Here is a 24,439-nt window from a genome sequence, read left to right as displayed (position 1 = left end):
ATATATTCTCCAGGCCAACATTATGTACAAAACTACTTACTTGTTCACCAAGAATCTTAATGAAAATAGGAGTGGTGGAAAAATATGTATAACTTTCCCTACAAATTGGTGAATGAATATTTGTGTGTTGAAATAGAATGGCATGCTGATGAAGGAGGAGTGTTTAAACGGAAGCAGACAAAAAAAAATGGAGATATGCGGTGATGACTGCAAAACATTTAAACATTTTTACAAGTGGATGATGAGCCATAAAAGATGACAAGTCAATTTTGAGATATGAAATATTTGCTGAATGTAAAGTATGTTTCATACTTTTGGGGAGGAAGATTACATAGCAACATTCATACCAACAAGTTTATAAAATCATTTCAACTAAATAATTAGCAACTAACAATTTAAATATGTGATTTCTTGAAGAAAGAGCTATTTCTTTTCAGGTGTCTTTAGTTATTCACTGTGGCAGAAGTACAGTAACTGTTTAATTTTATTCTTGATATTTTTTGTGTGCTGATGCTTACTGAATTATTAACTTTCAGTACACATAATGCGTACTTTTCTGTTTAGTCTTCATCCTGTAAGTTAGGTCTGTCAAATTAGCCAAAAAATTAAGTTTGAATGTTCAGATTTAAAAAATGTAAAAATATTTGATTTTAGGTAATGATTCTGTGCATTACATGTATGTTTGTATATGCTTTTGGGGAAAAAAAATCCTATTGGTACACAAGCAAATGTTATTTAAATATAAGTGCCATCAAAATCCCAAGCTGAAGCATTACCACTGCCATGTTCTTTTCAGTCTAGAACTGATGGCTTGTGCACAAGTGAAACTGCTCTTCCTATTGAGCGCAAAGGCAGTATCCCTCACCCATGTTACTCAACTATTCCTGCGGAAATGCCCTGTGCCCATTCCTTGCAGCTGTACTTGTAGTAGCGAGACACTTCGAAACACTTTTTTAGTGCATAATATGACCCAGCTGCTACAAATGGTAACCATGCAGCATTGTCAAAAGCAATTCATGTTTTGCAGACACACGACAAGTAGAAAAAAGTAAAAATATAAACAAAGATGTAGTTAATTGCAGTAAAGATTTAAGTTCCTTTTCGTGTCTTCTTTTGTGGCACACTATCCTGACAAGGATCAGAAAGAAAGAGTGACAGTTTGAGAATAGTTAACAAAGTAAAAGAGCCGGCAAGAGGCACAATGATCAAAAGCAGACGTGTTTTATTATTTTGGATTTCACCAATGGGCAGTGGCAGGGTACCATTTATATAAACACATTTAGAATAAAAGGCCAGTTGGGCATCTTTGGTGGCGCCTGGAAAACCAGGATCTTCACAGTATCAAGTCGGGGCCTGCACAGTCTGTCATACTTTTTTATCCTTTGCAGAAATAGCTGTATTTTAATAAAGGTGGCCTAAATATTTCCTATTATATTTCATTGTTTTATGCATTGTTCAAACCTACAGCCAAGTAAAATAGACTGATTGTATGTCATGATGTTTTGGCTGACACAAAGTCTCTTTAAAATTTGGGATTTTGAAAGTGCTGTAGTAAAAGGGAAATCATTTATCATTTGCTTTAATGAAAAGAACTTAACATTAAACAGGGATTAAATGGGACAGAATCATATGCAAAATGATACTTTTAGATCTCTGGAGAAGTTTTAGAAAAACTGCTCTGAGTACTCTTGTGGTTCAAAATGCAGAGCAGTAGGATAGAAAAAAAAAAATAACCACAGGCTAAAGTAGTAGATCTTTAATGTAGCACGTTAATTTTACTTTCATGTCAGTTCACAATGAAGTTGTGAGTGCAAGGACTGTGTTTTCCTCAGAAAAGAGGGGGCTTCTGAGTAGCATGCAGCATATACAGGTATGCGCATTGCCTTGATTATATTCTGGTGGAATTCTTAATATATTTTGCTTGTTAATAGTATTGTCCTTCTTAAGCTTATCATACAGACCTCAATTTGACATGACTCTTGCAAAGTAGCAAACAGACAGAATTGTAGTCAGTCACACAATAGTTGAGAATTTTACAGAAATATTGGGGCAGTGTTTATTGTATCAGCTTGTTATGGTGTAATAATGGGGGCACCACCACAGGCAGCAGCTTATGTCTTATGGCAGCCATTTCAGTGAGATGCTCTCACTCTGAGGCATAGATTTGGTTCTGTATGTCCATCTCTCATATGTGGTCGATAGAGAGTAATGGATTCATGAGACTGTTGAAAGTTTTGTGAGGGTTTATCCTTTAAAGGGTTTTTGTTTAATTCTTGATACACATGCCTTCTTTGAACATCATTCTCAACACTTTTGTTTCATAAGACCAATAGATCAGAGTTGTATATTAAAATGGCATGAATAATTTTGCATGGTGATTGCCTTTGCTTCCTTCCGTTTGCTTGGCCACTCTAAAATCTCAAATTGGACCCTTCATGCAGTGAGCAAAAAACAAACCTATTAGCTGTTCCTTAAGCTAAAAGTAGATTGCCTTTGTTCAGCACACTTCAGCTGAGCCCCCTTACACAATGTTATGATTTTCTTTTCTTGTTCAGCCAGTTCTAGCACTTGTTTATCTGCTCCTTAGTTTTCCTGTAAGCGTTTCTCAGTGGACAAACCATTGAATATATTAAATGCGAAAGATCCATTTGTCAAATCATTTTTAGTTATGTTAAAGATAATGCCGCTGCCATATTTTATTCCTGTAACCAAAAAAAAAAGCACCATCACATTATGATTTAGTTAGCCATCTAAAGGAACTAGTTTTAACATGTAACACTTAGATAAAACGTTAAAAGCAATTAGTTTAATAATTAGTAAGTTAGAACTGTGTTTACTTGTGAGGGATGTAAAACAATGTAAAGAATGGATTGCTGAAAGGCAGATGGTGTGATACGTATGTTATGTGAATTTGATGGTTATATAAGTGGTCTCTTCACTGGCTGTATAAGTATAGCTACTGTAAATTAACAGATACATACTTTGCTTTGTTTAACAAAGGTTTTTGTAGTCTTGCACACAGTTAAGTTTGGTTCCCTTCACCTTTAAGTATCATTTACTTTCATGATGCTGTAACTGAATGAGCAGTTTCATTAGAAGCACAGGAATATAAAATAAAATGGGCATTCACTTCGTGTTAAATAGCAGTTAAGTAGAAATTTTGGAAACAGTTTTACTATACTTGTCTCTCTGATAATATCTGTTCCATTTTTGAGGTTGTTTTCTAATTACATGTTATAAAAACTGTTAAGTGTTTTGTGGACCAGTGGATGACCTACAGTGTGTTATACAGTATACTTGGATGTTTTGATAGGTACTGACATGATATCTGCTAGTATTTAAAAGATAAACAGGTACTGAGCGGTTGTACTAATAAGTATATAGTTTCCTATTTAAAAAAATCTAAGTCCTTTAAATAGCACTACATTTCATGATGATAATGTATTCCAAGTTAAATATCATTCTGTTAGTGTGTAATAATAACTATCATATGGGCCCTTTTTCTGTATCTTTTATTGTCACTGATCCTACATTCATAAGACATAGTTTTAAAATAGATAACTTTTTGTGTTATGTATATATTTTTCAGGGAAGAATTCTGCACAATGTGGGTAATAGGAATAGTATTTAAGAAAATGGAGAGTAGCGAGAATCTCAATGTTGATCTCACTTATGATATACAGTCTTTCACAGATACGGGTAAGTTTGAATCTACTTTTTCAGAAGTATTGTAGCATTAAGCAGTCTTCTTCGTTTCTTCTAATATTCACAATCACTCATTGCTGTAAAAATTATCCTCATTAGTTGTCCTTGACTGTTTTGTTCAAGTCAACTTCACTAAATTGAAAAAGCCTAAATGTGCAAGTCTGAATAGGATATTTAACTATGTCATCTGAAAGTAAAGTCAATTTATATTAAGGTATGCAGAAACGGGTGCTTACATATATGTACAGTCGTATGAAAAATTTGGGAACCCCTCTTAATTCTTTGGATTTTTGTTTATCATTGACTGAGCTTTCAAAGTAGCAACTTCCTTTTAATATATGACATGTCTTGTGGAAACAGTAGGATTTCAGCAGTGACATTACGTTTATTGGATTAACAGAAAATATGCAATATGCATCATAACAAAATTAGGTGCATAAATCTGGTCACCCCAACAGAGATATGACATCAATACTTAGTTAAACTTCCTTTTGCAAATCTAACAGCCTCTAGCTGCTGTCCTCCTATAGCCTTTCATGAGTGTCTGGATTCTGGGTGGAGGTATTTTTGACCATTCTTCCATACAAAATCTCTCCAGTTCAATTTGATGGCTGTCGAGCATGAACAGCTTTCTTCAAATCATCTCCTAGATTTTCGATGATACTCAAGTCCGGGGACTGTGACAGCCATTCCAGAACATTGTACCTCTCCCTCTGCATGAATGCCTTTGTAGATTTCGAACTGTGTTTTGGGTCATTATCTTGTTGGAATATCCAACCCCTTCAACTTTGTAACTGACGCTTGAACATTATCCTGAACAATTTGTTGATATTGGGTTGAATTCATCTGACCCTCAACTTTAACAAGGGCCCCAGTCCCTGAACTAGCCACACAGCCCCACAGCATGATGGAACCTCCACAAAATTTGACAGTAGGTAGCAGGTGTTTTTCTTAGAATGTGGTGTACTTCTTCCACCATGAAAAGCGCTTTTTGTTATGACCAAATAACTCAGTTTTTGTCTCATCAGTCCAAAGCACTTTGTTCCAAAATGAATTTGGCTTGTCTAAATGAGCATTTGCATACAACAAGCAACTGTTTGTGGCGTGAGTGCAGAAAGGGCTTCTTTCTCATCACCCTGCCATACAGATGTTCTTTGTGCAAATTGCACTGAATTGTAGAACGATGTACAGATACACCATCTGCAGCAAGATGTTCTTGCAGGTCTTTGAAGGTGATCTGTGGGTTGTCTGTAACCATTCTCACAATCCTGCGCATATGCCGCTCCTGTATTTTTCTTTGCTTGCCAGACCTGCTGGGTTTAACAGCAACTGTGCCTATGGCCTTCCATTTCCTGATTCCATTCCTTACAGTTGAAACTGACAGTTTAAACCTCTGAGAGAGCTTTTTGTAGCCTTCCCCTAAACCATGAGACTCAACAATCTTTGTGTTCAGATCTTTGGAGAGTTGCTGTGAGGATCCCATGCTGTCACTCTTCAGAGGAGTGTCAAAGGGAAGGAAGCACAACTTGCAATTGACCACCTTAAATACCTTTATATCTCATGATTGGACACACCTGTCTATGAAGTTCAAGGCTTAACGAGCTCATCAACCAAGTAATCAGCATTGAGCAGTGACAAGCATTCAAATCGGCAAAATTATAAGGGGACCCACATTTGCACAGTCAGTTTTTCACATTTGATTTTATTTCATACAACAAAATACTGCTTCACTAAAAATCTTTGTTCGGAAACACCCCAGTTCTCAGATGGTCCTAGGAAATGAAAGACCACTGTTATCCTTTTTTGTTGAAAGTAAAGAGTAAATTATTATGTAGGCTGAGAGCGGTTTCCAAACTTTTTCATTTGAATGTATATACAGTATCTCACAAAAGTGAGTACACCCCTCTCATTTTTGTAAATATTTTATTGTATCTTTTCATGGGACAACACTGAAGATATGACACTTTGATACAATGTAAAGTAGTCAGTGTACAGCTTGTATCACAGTGTAAATTTGCTGGCCCCTCAAAATAACTCAACACACAGTCATTAATGTCTAAACCGCTTGCAACAAAAGTGAGTACACCCCTAAGTGAAAAATGTCCAAATTGTGCCCAATTAGCCATTTTCCCTCCCTGGTGTCATGTGACTCATTAGTGTTACAAGGTCTCAGGTGTGAATGGGGAGCAGGTGTGTTAAATTTGGTGTTATCGCTCTCCCACTGTCTCATACTGGTCACTGGAAGTTCAACATGGCACCTCATGGCATAGAACTCTCTGAGGATCTGAAAAAAAGAATTGTTGCTCTACGTAAAGATGGCCTCGGCTATATGAAGATTGCCAACACCTTGAAACTGAGCTGCAGCACGGTGGCCAAGACCATACAGTGGTTTAACAGGATAGGTTCCACTCGGAACAGGCCTCTCCATGGTTGACCAAAGAAGTTGAGTGCACGTGCTCAGCGTCATATCCAGAGGTTGTCTTTTGAAAATAGACGTATGACATCAAATTGGTCTGCATGGCTGTCGTCCCAGAAGGAATCCTCTTCTAAAGATGATGCATAAGAAAGCCCACAAACAGTTTACTGAAGACAAGCAGACTAAGGACATGGATTACTGAAGCCATGTCCTGTGGTCTGCTGAGACCAAAATAAACTTATTTGGTTTAGATGGTGTCAAGTGTGTGTGGCAGCAACCAGGTAAGGAGTACAAAGACAAGTGTGTCTTGCCTACAGTCAAGCATGGTGGCGGGAGTGTCATGGGTTGGGGCTGCATGAGTGCTGCCGGCACTGGGGAGCTACATTTCATTGAGGGAACCATGAATGCCAACATTTACTGTGACATACAGAAGTAGAGCATGATCCCCTCCCTTCGGAAACTGGGCCACAGGGCAGTATTCCCAACATAACGACCCCAAACACACCTCCAAGGCGACCACTGCCTTCCTAAAGAAACTGAGGGTAAAGTTGCAGGACTGGCCAAGCATGTCTCCAGACCTAAACCCTACTGAACATCTGTGGGGCATCCTCAAACGAAAGGTGGAGGAGCGCAAGGTCTCTAACATCCACCAGCTCCGTGATGTCGTCATGGAGGAGTGGAAGAGGATTCCAGTAGCAACCTGTGAAGCTCTAGTGAACTCCATGCCCAAGAGAGTTAAGGCAGTGCTGGAAAATAATGGTGGTCACACAAAATATTGACACTTTGGGCACAATTTGGACATTTTTCACTTAGGGGTGTACTCACTTTTGTTGCCAGCGGTTTAGACATTAATGGCTGTGTGTTGAGTTATTTTGAGGGGACAGCAAATTTACACTGTTATACAAGCTGTACACTGACTACTTTACACTGTATTAAAGTGTCATATCTTCAGTGTTGTCCCATGAAAAGATATAATAAAAATTTTCAAAAATGTGAGGGGTGTACTCACTTTTGTGAGATACTGTGTAATATATATGTTGCATAGTTTACTGTCAAATAATGCAAAGAGTATGTGACACGTGTTTCGCCCTCATTTGGGCTCATCAGGATGTTTGCCGAGGGCAGACCAACCACATGCATTACCTGGTAGGTAACCACCCATACAATTGGGTCGGGACTCAGACTACAAATATATATATATACACACACACACACACATACAAACGCATTCACTTAAAAGCACACTATGCACGTAAGTAACCTCTTCGTCACTAGCTGTCATGTGTATGATGTTGCCGAAGTCAGCAACCAGCATCTTTAATAACATGAGCTGAGGATGCAACTTACTTAACAGCAGTTCAGTTTTATGCGTATGCTTGCCATCTTTCTCCGTGGAAATAAAGGTTTCTCTTAGTGCCCACCTGAATATAATTTATTTGTGCCCTGTAAGTTTTCTGCTTTTAAAATAAAATCCTTTCAGGTGTACTTGAATGGGAGTAGGACAATGTCAGTGGCAAGAGGGGTGGATAGTATTGAGGTGGTTTCTCCTCGAAGGGTCCTTGAGGAGAGAGGTTGTCCACCTGTCCACTGCCTTTATAGTTTCTCGCCTGTTGGCGCTACATTGAAAATGGCAAGAAGGGAAAAGCTTGACGGTCTTTTGAAAAGTTAGCTTTTGCGGCTTTATTGAATTGTGCCAGCTGGGGATTACAAAGGGTGCTTTGACAGGTGTGAGCTTGAAGATACGCGAGTTGGGAGAGAGACGTTCTTGGGTATGCATTGTCAATGTCAGTTGAGCAAGTGAGCGGGCACACGCTAGGCTGGTTCACTTCTATAAAGCAATGTGTGCGCACATGAAGATTGGTGACTAACTGATAGCAAGGCAAGGTTATAAAAGTATTGTGAGAATTCAGTATAGGGAAAGTCAAAGGTGAGAAAAGCAGAATTAAGTTAGGTATAAGGTTGGGTTGAAGTTAATTGTTGCATTTTATTATTTTTGTTTTATTTGAAATTGATTTAACCTTTCATTGTACGTTCTTTTTTCGATTGCAGAAGTCATTTAGATACTGGTTGGTTATAGTCTTTAATTAACCATATTTAATCATCCAGAGCAATGACAGTCCAGTTCCTTGAATATTAGTACAGAAAATTGATAATGCATGAAGGATGTCAGTTCTCTGCATTTGGGCTCTAAACCTTAATAAATTTCTTGTTAGCAACTGCTTGTGATGAACTGTCTCCCTATAACCACCTGATTTTAGATACTCCTTTATTGAAAGGTTAGTAAAAAGACATTTCCAGTGTTTTAGCAGCAACACAGCTAAATATTCAATTTTGCTTTAGTTTACAGGCAAGCAATAAACAGTAAAATGTTTGAACAGGATATGAAAATAACTGCAATGCATGTCAAGAGAAAACAATTACATCAGCTTTTGCCAAATCTTGTTATACAAAAAAAGAGAAAGGTAAGAGATCTTGTAGTATTAAAAATTAGCTAATTGTTAATTTTTTTGTCATATTTTTCAGTTTTTTCTTAGCAAGCTTTGAAAAATATAAATGATTTTTTTGCCAATTGAACATTTTTAATATACTTTGGTTATTCCCATATAGTAAAGCCTTAACTTTACAAATTTTTTCTTTTTGGGTTGACCTTTGGTAAATAGACAATAAATGTCATGATTATTAAATAATTTTAAAAGAGTTATTTGTTCCCTTCTTTACTTACAGCACTCAACAGAGAGTATTCGACTGGCAAATGAAAATAGCTTGGATCTATCTCTGGACAGTGATAATAGTATGTCAGTGCCTTCTCCCACTGCTGTTCTGAAAAGCATCTCTCAGATACGCTCCAGTAGTCCGCAGGGGTAATTTCTGAATGTATAAGTTTTCTAAACAGTATTTTTTTATGTTTTGCAACCATGACAATTCATAGTCTTTTGGGCTACATATGTACCAGCAGTATTCTGGTGAGATTCTTATATGCAGCTTTGAGCTTCACTTTGATAGTAGACTTAGAATGTAATTTCTAATTAATACATGCTTTATTTTTCAATATATAGTATTGTAGTTGGAAGGTTTAGGTATTTTCTATTTATTGCATTTTTATTAGCTGATTGTTTTATCCATGTGATTTGGTTTCCGAATCAGTGTTACCGTTTTTTTTTTTTGTTTTTTTTTTCATCTCCTGCAGTTAATATAATTGTCAAGTTAAGAAACCTTCTTAAGCCTGCATAGCAAGTCAATTGTTTTACTCAGCCCCATGCCCGTTTAAGATGGTTCCACTGAATACATAATTCAATTTAAAATCATGAACTGCTTTGGAAAGTTACATTGTAGTGGAGTGAATTTTAATTTGTTTTAATCTTTTAACTTTTGTAACAGGCTTAGTCCTACAACCTCTGCAACTAATAGTCAGACACATGACACTCCATCAAAGACTGACTTGGCAGTTGTTTCAGGGGGTATGTACATGCTAAAATCACTTATATTGAACTTTTTGTACGTTTGTTACATCTAATTGAGATATCATTCCACTTTAAGGTCTGTCTGGTGAAAATGTTCCTGTAAAATCTCCTGGTAACTCTGTATCTCCAAAACCCAATTTAATCAGAGTAGTTTCTTCTACACGTGTGATTAATCAAACCCCACGACCTGCTGGAAATGCAGCTGTAAAACCAAGTGTGAAGAGACCCGCATCTCCTAATTTAGAGGAAGCACCTAAGAGATTAAAAGGACCAGAGGTATGAACGTCATTACAAAGTCAATATTGGTTGTGCCGAAATACGGTGCTGTTTCTGTCGAGGATTAAGTCTGCAAGAATTAAGCCAACAAATCTAAATATTATTTTGATTGTACATTTATTTCAAATTTTCTTTTGTAGATCTGAATATACTACCATACATCCTTTTTTTCCAATTTACTATACATGTTTAACTTTTTAGGATGCCAGTGAAAATGTTGCAGTTCCCGATGGTGATGGAGTTCTCTCTGATGTAAAGATGGCTGTGGACAAAGAGGTATTTTTTTTTTTTTGTTAAAAGAAAATATAGATGGAATTTAAATTCAAAACAAAATTAATAAGTTTGTGCTCATGAACCTTCATCAGTGGTCTTTTGTATATATTAAAAGATTCTTATTATTGGTACATAGTTTTTCAGCATTATCTTAGCACTAGTAATAAACCATCTTTACTGGAAATATGTTTGTCTACATAAATATCACGGTATCTACAAAATGGCGTTTATATATGGTTAGAGGAGGAAGTGAGGTCATCAGGCTGGACTTCCTTCTGTTGGATAATCACACTTATTTGGGCTATAAACTGTCTCCTAATCGCACATGAATTCCCTGTAACATTTTAATTTGTACTGTGCAGTTCCCAGCCCTTTCATTCTATATTGCCTAACTTGTTAGTTCACATTTAGAAGATATCATATAATTGCAAAACTGGAAAGGTTTAACAGTGTGTAAAGATGCTATGTAATTTCTAATTCTGATATTAGTGTACAGTCTGTTAAATTCCTTTATAGATAAAACAATAGCTATACTGGCAGTTAATCTTTTAAATATTTTTGGAGACTGTCCTACCATCATCACGTACAACAGCTTCCTAGCTGTTAGTCATGATACTTAGAAATTCGTAAAAAGTGGCATGGCTAAATATGAAGTGTAATTTAGGACTTATATCATCCATAACTGTGCATATACTTTATATCAAAATGCACGCACTGTCTACTGAAAAAGATTTCACTATATACTGAACGGCATACACAATATACTAAAGCACACTGTACACTGAAATGCATACACCCTGCAGTGACAGATACATTATATACTGAAATATTATACCATAAAATATGTATAAATTGTAGTGAAACTTCAGAATGTACATTGAAACACGTTTAGCTATATACTGAAATGTGTACACTTTATAGTGAAGTTTATACACTTTATTCTAAAATCGTCAAACCCAAACAGGTGGTGCAGTGGTAGTGCTGCTGCTTTGCAGCAAGGAGACTGTGGAAGATTGTGGTTTCGCTTCCCGGTTCCTCCCTGTGTGGATAGCGCTTTGAGTACTGAGAAAAGCGCAATATAAATGTAATGAATTATTATTATTTTTATGGACCATATACTAAAATGCATGCAATCCAAAATATAACACAGTGACTCCATTTTGGAATGTATTTTATGTTAAATGCAAGCAAAAGTGTTTTTTCTCCATTTAAAATTTGGTTTTTGCCTTGTGCGTGATCCTGCCAGGACTGGCTCTGCTTCATCCCATACCATGCCTATTTGACCCAAGAGACCAGGGGCCTCATGTATAAACGGTGCGTACGCACAGAAATGTTGCGTACGAACCTTTCCACGCTCAAATCGCGATGTATAAAACCTAAACTTGGCGTAAAGCCACGCACATTTCCACGGTAACTCATTCCTTGGCGTACGCAATTTATCCGCCCGGTTTTGCAGACTGGCGGCACCCAGTGTCAAAGCAGTGCTACTGTTCCTGTGTGGTTACCCTTTCTTAGATTCACATCCACGGCGGCGGCTTTATCAAATACACTGAAATTAACCGCATATCGTTCATAAATTTAATGCATCTGATTGTAATTAACCTGTAACAATATAATGGTCCACAGAATGGTCAAACTACTGTTCCTGTGTGCTCATCCTTTCTTTCTTAGCTCCACATTCCTGACGCGGCTTTATAAATACACTGAAATTAACTGCATATTGTTTATTAGTGTAATGCATCTGATTGTAATTAACCTGCTGCAATATAATGGGCCAGGGAATAGCCATAGTATTCCAAATACCAGAACTGCTTTAGTGTTGTTACGCTCACTGCATCTTGTTCTTTTTGCTGTTCCCGTTAAGGGTTGCCACTGCGGATCATCTTTTTCCATATTACTCTCACTGCACCACTCGGAGTATTTATATCACTGTATCTGAGTGTGAATCACAGCAGCAGATGATCGGAAAGAGAATTATCGGTATACAGTTTCAAGTACACACTACCTCAACCACAGCAAAAAGCGTCAAACCCTTTCCTGTATGGACCTCGCGTTTCAGAAACCGTTTCATCCCAAGAACTATAAACGCACTCAATCACCTCACTGTAAACTTGCACTACAGTTATAATATTGCACAACCTGCGCTACTTTATAAAGCGCGTATGATGACAATATCATTTTTAGGATGAAATGCAGCAAAATATGTTGCTTATAGTATACAGATAAAACTTTAACTTCATTTAAATAATCTGTATTGCTAATAATTAAACATGTGAGGACACGGTGCCGCAGCGTATAGCTAGTTCAAGGAGAGCTCCTGCCTTGCGCTGTATTCTTGCTGGTGCTGACGCGACACTGGAAGGATAGACGAATAGAATAATTAAACATGTACTACGAAGATATTTCAATGTTCCTTAAAAGTTTTGAAGAATCGGCATTCTAAGCTTACAAATGGCTTAACGTCTATTACAGAGCTGATTGTGTGGCGATTGGAGAAAGAAAAGTATGGACAGGAATTGGAGGTTAGTACGTTTGAAAGAGACAGTACTTCTGTAATAAATTATTTCATCGACGGTCGCACATGGCGCAGCAAGCCTCTTGTGTGAGATATGAACAATCACTGCGCCACCGTGTTCCCATGTTTAATAACATGCTTTCATTCCTATCATCATGAAAATGATATCACATATACATCTCAGTATTTTAATTATTCAGAGAGCTGTAATATCTCGAATGTAATGCATTCTGTGTCCTGTCGGAGAAAGAGAAAGAACGGAAGCACGTAGTGATTCACACACACAGAGCACATAGAAGATCAAACACAGAACAAACCATTTAACATGCTACTTGAGAAACTAGTAAAATAAACGATTTTAAGATGAAGTTTATGATGTTCTTCTTTAATGGCAAAATAAACTACGTGATTAAAGTGGAAATTTCAAGATTAAAGTTGACATTTTGTGCTTTTTTCCCACTGTGTGCCTATGTTTTTTGTTTGTACCCTAATACGCTTTCATATGACACTCAGACGGTGGGCTACAACTCGCCTTTTCACAGCAACTTTGATATGTGATTTCTTTTTTATTTCGGGCACTGTGCGACTTTGTGAATTTGATCTTTCCAGTTTTTCCGACACTCTGTCACTCGATCAACTTTCTTTTGTTGATTATACCACTGTTTAAACCAACAAATAGTATGTTTTTCCTTTGCCTCCACTTGGTATTCGCTGAAATTCTTACATTTTCCCCTGTGCTTTTCCCATTGTCTTTTCACATTTATATTGATTTGCATATTCAAAGAGGCATAATTCTGGGAGGAGTTGGGGCGGGACAGAAGGCGCGTGCACGTGCGTTACTTTTCACGCAAATTGGGATTTATGTAGTGGAAGAACGTGAAAGTATGCGTGCGCACAGATTCCTGCATCTGGATTCTTGTGTGTACGCACAATCCCGCTTTTGTGCTTACGCCATGTTATAGTGTGAGTTCTACGCACGGCGTTATACATGAGGCCCCAGAAATTAAGGAATTTTGAGATTAGAGTTAAATGGGAAAAATACAAGTCTTTTTTTATGGAATCTATGTGTAAAATGAGCAGATTCTTCTTTGTTATGAAGGGAGAATACTTGTGCTGAGTAAAACATTACAACATGGTGACAGTAAGAGGTAATGTACTTGCCCATACTTAGATGCTGATCTGAAGAAAACCTACAGCACAATACATACAAATGCATAACCTCTTTGATTTGTAATTGCTAATACCCTGCAAATTAAAAATGTATATATATCACAAGTCTGTAACAGTCAAGTCAATAAGTGATTATTACCACTATTACTATTGTAATAAAGTACAGTGGACCCTTGACTTACGAACTCAATTCGTTCGCGAGGGCTGGTTGTAAGTCAAGACTATTTTTCACATAAGAAATAATGGAAATGCCCTTAATATGTTCCGAACCGCCCACAGCAACACTTACTTAACTTTTTGTAATAGAAAAGGGTTGTATAATGTGCATAATTTACCAAAAACACCAATACTTTTTCTAATGTACTAACCAAAAAGTTATAAAAAGTGCCTAGCCTACCAGAAACAACAATTTCATACTGTACTCACCATTTAAGTTGACATCTTTGGCTTGCAGGAAGGGAGGAGGACGAGAATGAAATGGAAGGTGGTTATTGTTTGGAAGGAGTTTCCTTATACAAATCTTTTCTTTGTAAAATTGTCGAGATGGTGGATTTCGACATGCTGTTCATATTAGCGAGATCGGTCACACGAACGCCACTCTTATATTTCCACACAATTGCCTTCTTCATTTCAATTGTGATCGCTTTCTTTACCTTTGCTTCCTTCCTTAACAATTATCGAAATTAATAATATATAAATCACTGCACTGACCAAAATTACATCCACACAAACATGTTTCTGGGGTCCAACTGACGCTTACAAACGCTCTTGGCTGTTTGTTTACAATCGCACAAGCGGATACACGTGACCACATTCGGGTCGTAACGCAAGATGTTAGTAGTAATTCAAAACAAAAATTTTGGTCGTAAAGCAAGTTGTTCGCATGTCAGGGTGGTTGTTGATCAAGGGTTGACTGTATTTGTATATAATCTATGAGCCAAAATTTCATCATACATTGCATGCCTTTTAGTATGTAATGTATTAGACAAAATAGTGTATGCATTTCACTGTATTTGTTTCTTTGTACACAGTATGTGTTTTCAATGTAGTGCATGTAATGTGAAGAATGAATTAGACCTAAGAGGTACCTTATAGGTAAACTAGGATGTTATAATTTTAAGTAAAATCTTGTTCTGCAAACGAAGACAGTGTATGGAATGATCATCGTCACAGCTGCTGTGTCAACATAAATGAGCATAAACCAGCTGTGTGCTTTCCAAGACTAATCATTCAGTAATACGACCAAGCATATTTACTAAGCAACAACCAATTGTAGCCACTTTCAATGTTGTTTTCCATTGGAGGTTTAACTCCTTTTATTAATCAGAGTTTTAAGTCCAGGCAATATGATGGTGCCTAACCCTAGTTTGTAGTAGGCCACACAAATACCGTTGCCTAACCAAGCAGATATAAATGGTACATAACATGGTGCAAACATTTAACCCCCAGTATGTGGTCAGGCATTTTTTGTGTAGCCCCGTATCCATACAATTTATAATAATCATTACTGGTATTTATATAAAACAAACTCCTAGTGGGATATGCAGTAGATAAGAAAAAAGGCAAATCAGCACATGATTAACCAATGTCAAAAAATGTTTTTAAAAACGTTAATAATTAAACATTATGATCGGAAATACATTTAATACTGGTTGGTAATTATGAATTTTTTAAGTTTCAAAAGCATTAGAGGACTTTAACAATCTTGGCGTCTGGACCTTCTACTCTATAATGTCAAGTTCAGGTTTATTATCATGTAACATACACACACACACACATACAGTATATAATATATACAGTGCATCCGGAGAGTATTCACAGCGCATCACTTTTTCCACATTTTGTTATGTTACAGCCTTATTCCAAAATGGATTAAATTCATTTTTTCCTCCGAATTCTACACACAACACCCCATAATGACAATGTGAAAAAAGTTTACTTGAGGTTTTTGCAAATTTATTAAAAATTTTCTACAGTGTTTAAAATAGCATTTTGAAAAGATATACATTTAGCAAAGAGTTAACCATTACAGAAAAATTATGGATCAAGTGAGTAAAAGTAAAAGCAAGTTAATACTAACAAAATCTGGGCCGGCTGTGATAGCTGACCAAAAAGTTGTTGTTCAGCTACAGTTGTCTGGTAAGATTAGGAAACCTTGACCATGTCTTTGGTAGAAAAATAAATATGTCAAGTCCTACATACTATGCGTTTTTACGCATTAATGTGTTGTGTTAATTTAAATTGGGAGATCATACTGACCAAAGGAAATTTGGTTAAAGTACTGACCGTCTGGTACAATAAAATAATTGTATACTCTAAGCACTGACTTCCCATGCCTTCTTAAATATTTTACAAAATATGTATTGTCTCTTCAGTTATCTTTTGACAATTGGAAGATCTTAAATGTAGCCTCTGTTTATTTCTAAGTAGAGACTACAAATATTCCTCTTACCTGTACGCCCGGACTCTTCATAGTATACTGTAGATACTCGCGTATTAGTCGATCTCGCAGATAAGTTAAGTGTATTTTTTAAGCCGAAGATTACGAAATTTGTTATGACCCGCGTATAAGTCGAGGGTAAAACTAATTATAAATAATTATAATTATGGCAATCATTCGCATCTTCCGTTGGCGCTTGGGCACAGCCTCTGAAGCAGTAGCAGGAGCAGATCGATTTGGAGCCATAACGAAGGGCTTAACTATGCACAAAGATAAACACAAAAGAGCACAAAAGTTAACTCTTTACACAGCGAAACACGATGATGCTGAATGAGCGAGACGAGATTTCCTGGTTAATGCAACGGAATCGAATGTGGCGCTCCGTCGCTGAGCCAATCAGCACACAGGAACTTAACTGCTTGCTCTAATTGGGTAGCTTCTCAGCCATCCGCCAATAGTGTCCCTTGTATGAAATCAACTGGGCAAGCCAACTGAGGAAGCATGTACCAGAAGTAAAAAGACCCATTGCTGGCTTATAATTATTAAATTGTGTTGCCACACGGATAAGTCGACCCTGTTTTTTTTCTTTTAATGAATTAATTAAAGGCATACATTTTTCAACTAATACGCGAGTATCTACGGTATATCATTTTATTTTCATAAGAGAGTCCTTATCTTGCAACAGAACATGGATTATAACTAATGCTGAAATTTCTCCTGATGTGTACAGTGTGTTGCTCTTATTTGGCCATATGAATAACTTTTTAATTTACAGACTGTTCTTTCAAACTTATTTTCTTCTAAGACTCTAGACATAACATATTCCTATTTACTTACCGGTTTATTGGTAGAAAATTCTCCATTGTCTACAAGATGCTTGCTGGTTTTATCCATCCATTTGAATTCTCCAAATAGAAGGAGGATTGTTAATGTCATCTTTGGCAAGAATACATTTTCAATGTGGATTTTCTTCTTCTATTTTGCAGTAAAAGATGTCTGTGTATAGTTGGTCTAGCTACTTTCAGAATATTACGTTCACAAGTATAGATTAAATTCAAATTTCAAAATATTTGAACAGATTTTTAATTTACAGGTAAAGTGGAAAGGAGAGCAAATCAAGAGTGCAATCTTCAAGAAAACATCCTGTTTTGAAGTAATATTCAAATTAGGCTTGTGCATTCCGAGAGTATTATTTGTGAATGAGGAAGATAACATGCACGGCACAATATACCATATATTTTGGTGGACAATTTTTTGTCTTAATGCATTTTGTGTTCATGAAGGCATTTTTAAGTGAAATATCTTACTTTGAAATTGTTGTATTTTTTAACCTCACAAAGGAGTATATACATTTTTAAACAAATAATAGTTAAATTTATATATTTTAATTCATCTTTAAAATTACTTTTGTAGGATGGTGAAATAATTAGTCCTGCTGTAAATAGTGGTGAAAGTGAAAAAATAAGTGACGACAGCATTAAGGTATGTGAGAATAACTGCATTTGCCGCTGTTGTAAAACGTAATGTTGTAGCCAAGAAACAAGTGATCATTTATAAAAATAAAAAACGTCATTTAAAATGGAAATTTTGTAGAAAATAGCAGCAATAGTAGTATTCAAAAACTTTAGGTATTCCTGTTTTTTTGGAGCAGTTATACCTAAACAAAGTCATGGACAGAAGATATTCATTAGTAAAAGCATTTTAACAAGCAAAGAAATGGCTTTTATAGTTTTTCACAAAATGTTTTCCTTTACACTTTGTATTTGGCTACATCATAGACTATTTGAAAATCAGCTATATGGCCTCAGGTTAAATAGAATGTTCTAATGTTTATGTGATGGTCTATTATGTCAAGCTGCTAATGTTTACAATTATATTGAAAACAAGTTAATACCTCTAATACATAACATACTGAAGAAAACTGAAATCAGTTGGTTATTTTAGAATTTTTTTTTTATTTATTGTAGGCCCTCCTTTTATCATTAATGTATAGCAATTTTAAATATATTGATATTAGTATTTACATAAAAAAAACTAAATTCATAAACAAATAAGATTTACATTTGTAAGATAAACTTCAATTGTCATTAGCTCATAAGTTACATATGCTCAGGTAATATAAAGTATTTGATGACTTTAAATCACTCTGTATATTATTATAGGTACTACATTTGACTAATAAAATTAGCTAAAAAGGGAAATTGTATTAAAACATAAAATACTGGTTCCCAAGGTAAATAACAGATAAAATGAAACTCAGGGTTATCAGGGAATATGTTAATTCGATTTTGTTGAAATGGTTAAATATTTCAGAGTAGAGCATGGATTCTGTGAAATGGAATTATTGCTTAATGTAATGCATGATTAATGTCAAAGTAGACAAGTTTTAATTCATAATTCAGCCTTATGCTCATGCCAAAGCAAAGCATTTATCTCTGCTCCCAGTTCAAAAAAAAAAATATGCTTATTCATAGTAAAAACAACCATGCAGGAATCGGTAGAAAAGCTAATTGCAGATTTAAGGTTTTTTTTTTTTGTTTACATGAATTTATTTCTTTTGATTATTTTTTCTAATCAACGGTTATAGTGCTTTGCACTTCTGTCAGTAGTTACTAAATTCCATCTTATATTGAAGCCTTCTGTTGTACTTCAATTAGTTGTGTGGTTTGGGCAGAGGCCCAGTATTGAAATAAAATATGTTGCTGATTTAACACTAGAATACCTGAAGCCTATGGAAAAACCGTGCCGGGGCACCTTAAATTCTTTCGGGCCTCTTCATCAGTGTGTTTGTTTTACAAATGTGTCAGCACTGGCAACAGGTAGCCTGCTCACTCATCCCCCACAGAGGGAGCTGAAGTCAACTCAGACACTGAAACTGAAGTCTCTTTATCTGGGTGTGAGGTGTCTGGAATTGTATAGGGTAAATGATATCTTGTTATTTGGAATACGATTATTTCATTTGTGTTCCTTGTCTTCAATGATCTGGGTAAATGTAGGATGACAGGAAATATTAGGAAAGAAATGTTGAACACTAAAACAGAAACTTTTTTTTTATGTTATAGTAATAATGCCAAAATTCTGACATGAAGTGTATAAGGTGTGAAGACTGAAGTCCAAATATCAAATAAACACTTTAACAAAAGGTATAACGGAACAAGTGTGCTTTTATTCAAGAATATGACCAAAGAAAAAGAAATTGTTCAATTTACATGTTATTGTCACTGAATAAAAACCCAAGCCTAAATATCAGTTGATGCAAGGCCGATATTTCTGCCTAGCTGGTGTAGAGGTAAGAACTGCCTCTTAATCAAGAGGTTGTGGGTTTGAGCCCAGGTTTTCCCCGTTTTGAGTAGTAAGCTGCTTATTATTGTTACTATTATGTAATAAAAACATGCATTTGAATTGAGTCTACCTGTTAAAGATATCTCTGAATGGATATAAGCAGACATATAAACGCTGGCGAATCATGTCTTCTTGGTATCTTGTAGTCACTTGAATTTTTTGTTATTCAGTTTTATTCTTGAATAAAAGCACACTTGTTTCGTTATACCTTTGTGAAAGTGTTTATATTCCAGTAAGTACTTGAATGACATCAAATCTGTCTCTGTCTCTCTTGTGCATGCACGCACACCTTCATACATTTAAACATCATGGTTTTTTTCCGATGTTGCCCAAATTCCACATTATGGTGCATGGTACTGAGAATGCAGAGAGACTTCTTTTTGGGCACATACATCTTCAACATCGTACTGCCAGATCTAAATACTAGCGTGGAAAATTGCTTGCGTACTGAAGTGACTTTAGCTACAGGTGGAAGTTCCCATCCCACTTTATTTTTGGTGCCAAACAGAGTTGTGTTGCGGTGCAGCAGTCCATTAGTCAACAAAAGCAACATGGAGAAGTTGTTTGTTGTTACAGTTCTGCCTTTGTCCAGAAATGGCTTTATGACCACAGTCTTGGAAAGTCTTTCTCCCGTGGGATGACTGCCATCTTTTCCTAAGTAAGGAGTGGCATTCTCTCCAAATCTGCCACAATTCAAGACTTCATGCCAAATATGTCCGGCTTGGTTGAGATGTATTGCAATAAAGGACAATAGACCTTGGTTGAAAATTGTTGCTCGTCAACAGTAATATGTTGTACTGGGTTGTAACTCAAAACATAGTTCTCAACAAAACTTTGCCAGATGTCTGAGATCTCAGCAAATCTGTCATTTTTCCACACGTTTTGCACCGATGTCTTTGTCAGAGCGCAAATGCCACGCGATAGTATGATAGCAGGCAATGGGCATCGTATTTTTGATTGCCAGTACAACAAATAGTTCTGACCAGGCATCAACCACAGCACCAACTGTGGTCATCACTGCTCTTGTGAAAAGAGTGGAAGTAAATACTATCAACTCAGAGAGGGAGAGGCAAATTCATTGTACCACGTGAATGTGACTGAGAGAATAAAAATGTAAAAATAAAAATGCTAAACTAACAAAAATTTACACTGGGTGTTACAGACTCAAATCAAATGTATGTTTTTATTATATAACAGTAATAATAATAGCAACTCACTGCTCAAAACTGAGAGAACATGGGCTCAAACCTGCCACTTGGTGATTAAGAGGCAACAATTCTTAACTCTACACCAGCCAAGCTGACATGTCGGCTTTGTGTCGATTGATAGTTGGGCTTCGGTTTTTACATATTGACAGCAACCTGTATATTGAACGATTTCTATTTCTTTGCTTGTATTCTTGAATAAAAGTCCACTTGTTTTGTTATACCTTTTGTGAAAGTGTTTATTAGATATTTGGACTTCAGTCTTCACAAATTATATACTTCAACATTTTGGCAATTATTACTATAACATGAAAAAAGTTTCTGTTTTAGTTGTGTTCAGCATTTCTTGCCATGCATTTCCTGTCATCCTTCATTTACCCTGATCATTGTAGACATGGAACACACATGAAATGTATGTATTCCAGATTACAATTTATTATTTCTCTTGTATAATTCCAGACACCAGCTCACACCCAGATAAACAGACTTGAGCTCTGAAACTTTTGTGTCTGACTTCAGCTGCGTTGGTGGGGATGGGATAGCAGGCTGCTTGTGCTGATTAATATTTGCAAAACAAAGACGCTGATGAAGAGATGCAAAGGAATTTAAGGTGGCCTGGCATTATGACATTTTTCTTGGGCTTTAGGGATTCTAGTGTTAAAAGCATTGTTTACCTTAAAAATGACAAAAGATCGTGTGTCCAACAAAGCTCAGTTCTGCTTTTAGTCAAGAATCGAGAATAATTACTGATGCAATTTTTTGTTTCTTTTGCAGAGAGCTCCTAGCAATGATCTCTCAGATGTTCCCATTCTACCTTCAAATCCCATTCCAGTTGTGAAAAACTCAATAAAATTGAGACTAAGTAGGTAGAAAGACAGCAAAACCCTCAAAGGACCTTGAATCATTCACACATGAAAATGAATAAGATACACTATGTGTCACAGACTGAGGTGTCTGGTGTAAATCTAAAAGGACCTTGAATGAAGCCTCCACCTTTTTGATCAGGGATCGAAACTCTTTCTTTCTGTGCACACTTGATGGCATCACATCAAAATCTGTGATAGGTGAAGATGAACAACAATGATGTCAAACCTTCACATTGTACAAGAAATGCTTAAGTGTGTGTTTTTTATTGTTTTCCATTGTTTATACTAAAAAGTCTACAGGATTGAAACAAAAAAACAATTTTTAAGCTAATAGACTTCATTTTAATTTGAATGAAGCCTGTTTTACGCTGTTGATATGCACTGTAAACACAAAGAATAAAAAGACTTGTATTTTTCAAAGACCACTAAATGTACTAATAAGCAAATCTATTGTGATGTCTTGTTCAGTGCCTTTTCTGTTTTCTGTAGGATTATTTTTCTGAAATTAAAGGCAGGCAAAAGAGTAAATGTACAATTTAATTTGAATAAAGCAAAGTGGAGTAGCTCAGGTTTTGAATTGTCCTCACCAAAAAGTTGTATACTAGAAATCGTTTTCTCAAAAAAAGATGTTTGCTTATTTAAAATAAAAACATTTAATTTCAGGAAGATATCCTATTAGCATTAGAAAAATGGGCACATCCACAAAATTCAGCAGAAATTTCTAAATTATTCTGTGGTTTCCGTAATCCATTATTTGGCAAAGATTTCACATTTTTTCAATGAAATGTATTTTTCGGCCATTTCCAGGGCAACCTTGGGTTGTCGCCGAATACTACAAAAGTCCGTATGATTAGACCATCTAGAAGATGCTTCTTATTGCTGATTGACCAACTGACATTGAAGTATTTATTACACAACATCAATTAAGGTGCTACATATTAGTGCTCTCTGTTTTTTACGTTGAATGTCCCCCAAGTAAATTCTGTACACTCAAGTCATCAATAGACTATCATACCCTTGCCTTGACCTAACCCCCCCCCGACTATTTTTTCCTTGTGTTGTTCACCCAAGACAAGATTTTGAATAAACGTGAAGTATAACAATCTGTAATAAATTGCTTATATTAATTTTCTTTGTACATGATGGTTTCTCTATATTTCAAGAAATATTTTAAAACCCATTCATTTGCATTCACATAAACAGGAGTAAATTAATCCTGTTGTCAATATTTGGAATGATATACTTCATCCCAGTTTTTTGGTTATAAGGTTTGAATGTATATGTGTAATAAAATGACGGGCTGTTTGAGTGTGTGAACAATTTAAACATTTTTTTTTTTAATATAAAAGATTTAATGCCTGATCTCAAACATAGTGCTTCAGAATTTATTTTGTAGAAAAAGTTATATTGAGAAAGTGAGAGTGTAAGGCAAGCCGTCTGAATTGACATTTCAGTAACAGTTGATTATGGGGCGCATACTTTTGAACGGAACAAATTTATTTTGCAGCTTTCACAGATTTTTAGTAATACGTTTTGGATGATAGTTTTACAGTTCTGGGCTCAAATAATTAACCTACAGTAAAGTTTTTTGCATTAGTCCTAATTAGTATTTACACAATAAGTATGCAAAAGCATTGTCTTTCTATCAGCGTTTCAAAAGACCATTGTAGACCTCGCTGCAAGACGTAATAAGAGACCAGTTGTTGTACGACACACACATCTTTCCCATCCACGTTCTTCATACAGTTTTCCTAAAAATATATGTAGTATTAAATGATGAGGCAGCCCAAAAAGGGAACAGAAAAATTAAAAATGCCGTTCATTTTGAAGCTAGACCAACACGCACGCACACATTTTAATTTAAGGAATCACTTTATTTTTTTTAAATGAGACAGCTTAATGCGTGTGTAAAGGCATATGAATGTGTAGGGCAGTGCATGAGTAGCTCATCTTGTGGAGGTTAGCCCGCATCGTCCTATTCCATGGGGCAGATCATCAAGTCTGAGAGTTGGACGGTGAGGAAATTAAAAAGGAAGTATTGGGTTTAATGCCAACTTCAAAGTGAACAGTACAGAGCATAGTGACAGACTGCCTCTGAAACAAAAGAATGAGGTGACACACAGGTCTACTCAACTGGGCAAGTAATTGCCATATTGGCAACACTGCTTTGCTATGCTAGGCTCAGTCTTGGCAGTGGGGTTTGCAGTGATCTTTTCTGTTTAGTATCCACCAAGTTTACTGTACCAGAAACCATGTATATTATTCATGTCAGTATATCATAACGCACATTTTTTTTATTTAAACTTTTGCCAAAACAATGTTGTTAGCCCTTCTGTTAGCCTGTAGGTTTCAGTGCCGTTTGATATTTGTGTTACATGTTGCCAAGCATTGTAGTTTTGTCTACCAAGTTCTTAAAATGATTCTGCCACTTGCGTATGTGAGAGTAATATACTTATTCAGGGGTACAGAACAATTTACCTACTTTCACTTAAAATGTATTTGTAAATGCCACACTTAGTACTAAAAGAACGAGTAGGCATTGGTAAGATTGTCCACAGTTTCATCTTTGTTTATGGCAATTGAAAATGTGTTGATAAATTCCATAATTGGTGAATCACATACTTGGATGTTTGTGCAGATACACAATTTTTATAAAAAGTGAGGACCCATTTTTGAAGCATCACAATTATATTGTCAGTTTGTATGCGTGATTTCCACAGGCTTGATCAATTTTATACCGGAGTATCCATTTCTTCTGCTTATAGCGACC

The 24,439-nt window shown here is 36.0% G+C and overlaps 1 protein-coding gene across 2 annotated transcripts in view; it reads left to right on the top strand.

Annotated features, from left to right (window-relative positions):
- Positions 1-24,121, top strand: part of papola (poly(A) polymerase alpha) — a 61,278-nt gene extending 37,157 nt beyond the window's left edge. For both annotated transcript variants that reach the window (XM_051919794.1, XM_051919795.1), the window contains exons 15-22: positions 3,590-3,699; positions 8,462-8,583; positions 8,846-8,982; positions 9,500-9,579; positions 9,659-9,858; positions 10,060-10,134; positions 17,670-17,738; positions 21,578-24,121. In XM_051919794.1, the coding sequence (XP_051775754.1) occupies positions 3,590-3,699; positions 8,462-8,583; positions 8,846-8,982; positions 9,500-9,579; positions 9,659-9,858; positions 10,060-10,134; positions 17,670-17,738; positions 21,578-21,673 (889 nt within the window). In that variant the 3' untranslated portion in view covers positions 21,674-24,121. The remainder of the gene's footprint in view (positions 1-3,589; positions 3,700-8,461; positions 8,584-8,845; positions 8,983-9,499; positions 9,580-9,658; positions 9,859-10,059; positions 10,135-17,669; positions 17,739-21,577) is intronic.
- The last annotated feature ends 318 nt before the right edge of the window (positions 24,122-24,439 follow it).

This window comes from Erpetoichthys calabaricus, chromosome 16, assembly GCF_900747795.2.
Source record: "Erpetoichthys calabaricus chromosome 16, fErpCal1.3, whole genome shotgun sequence".
NCBI lineage: Eukaryota > Metazoa > Chordata > Cladistia > Polypteriformes > Polypteridae > Erpetoichthys > Erpetoichthys calabaricus.
Note: the sequence above shows the minus strand (reverse complement) of the source record. Positions and strands in the feature narration are given on the sequence as shown.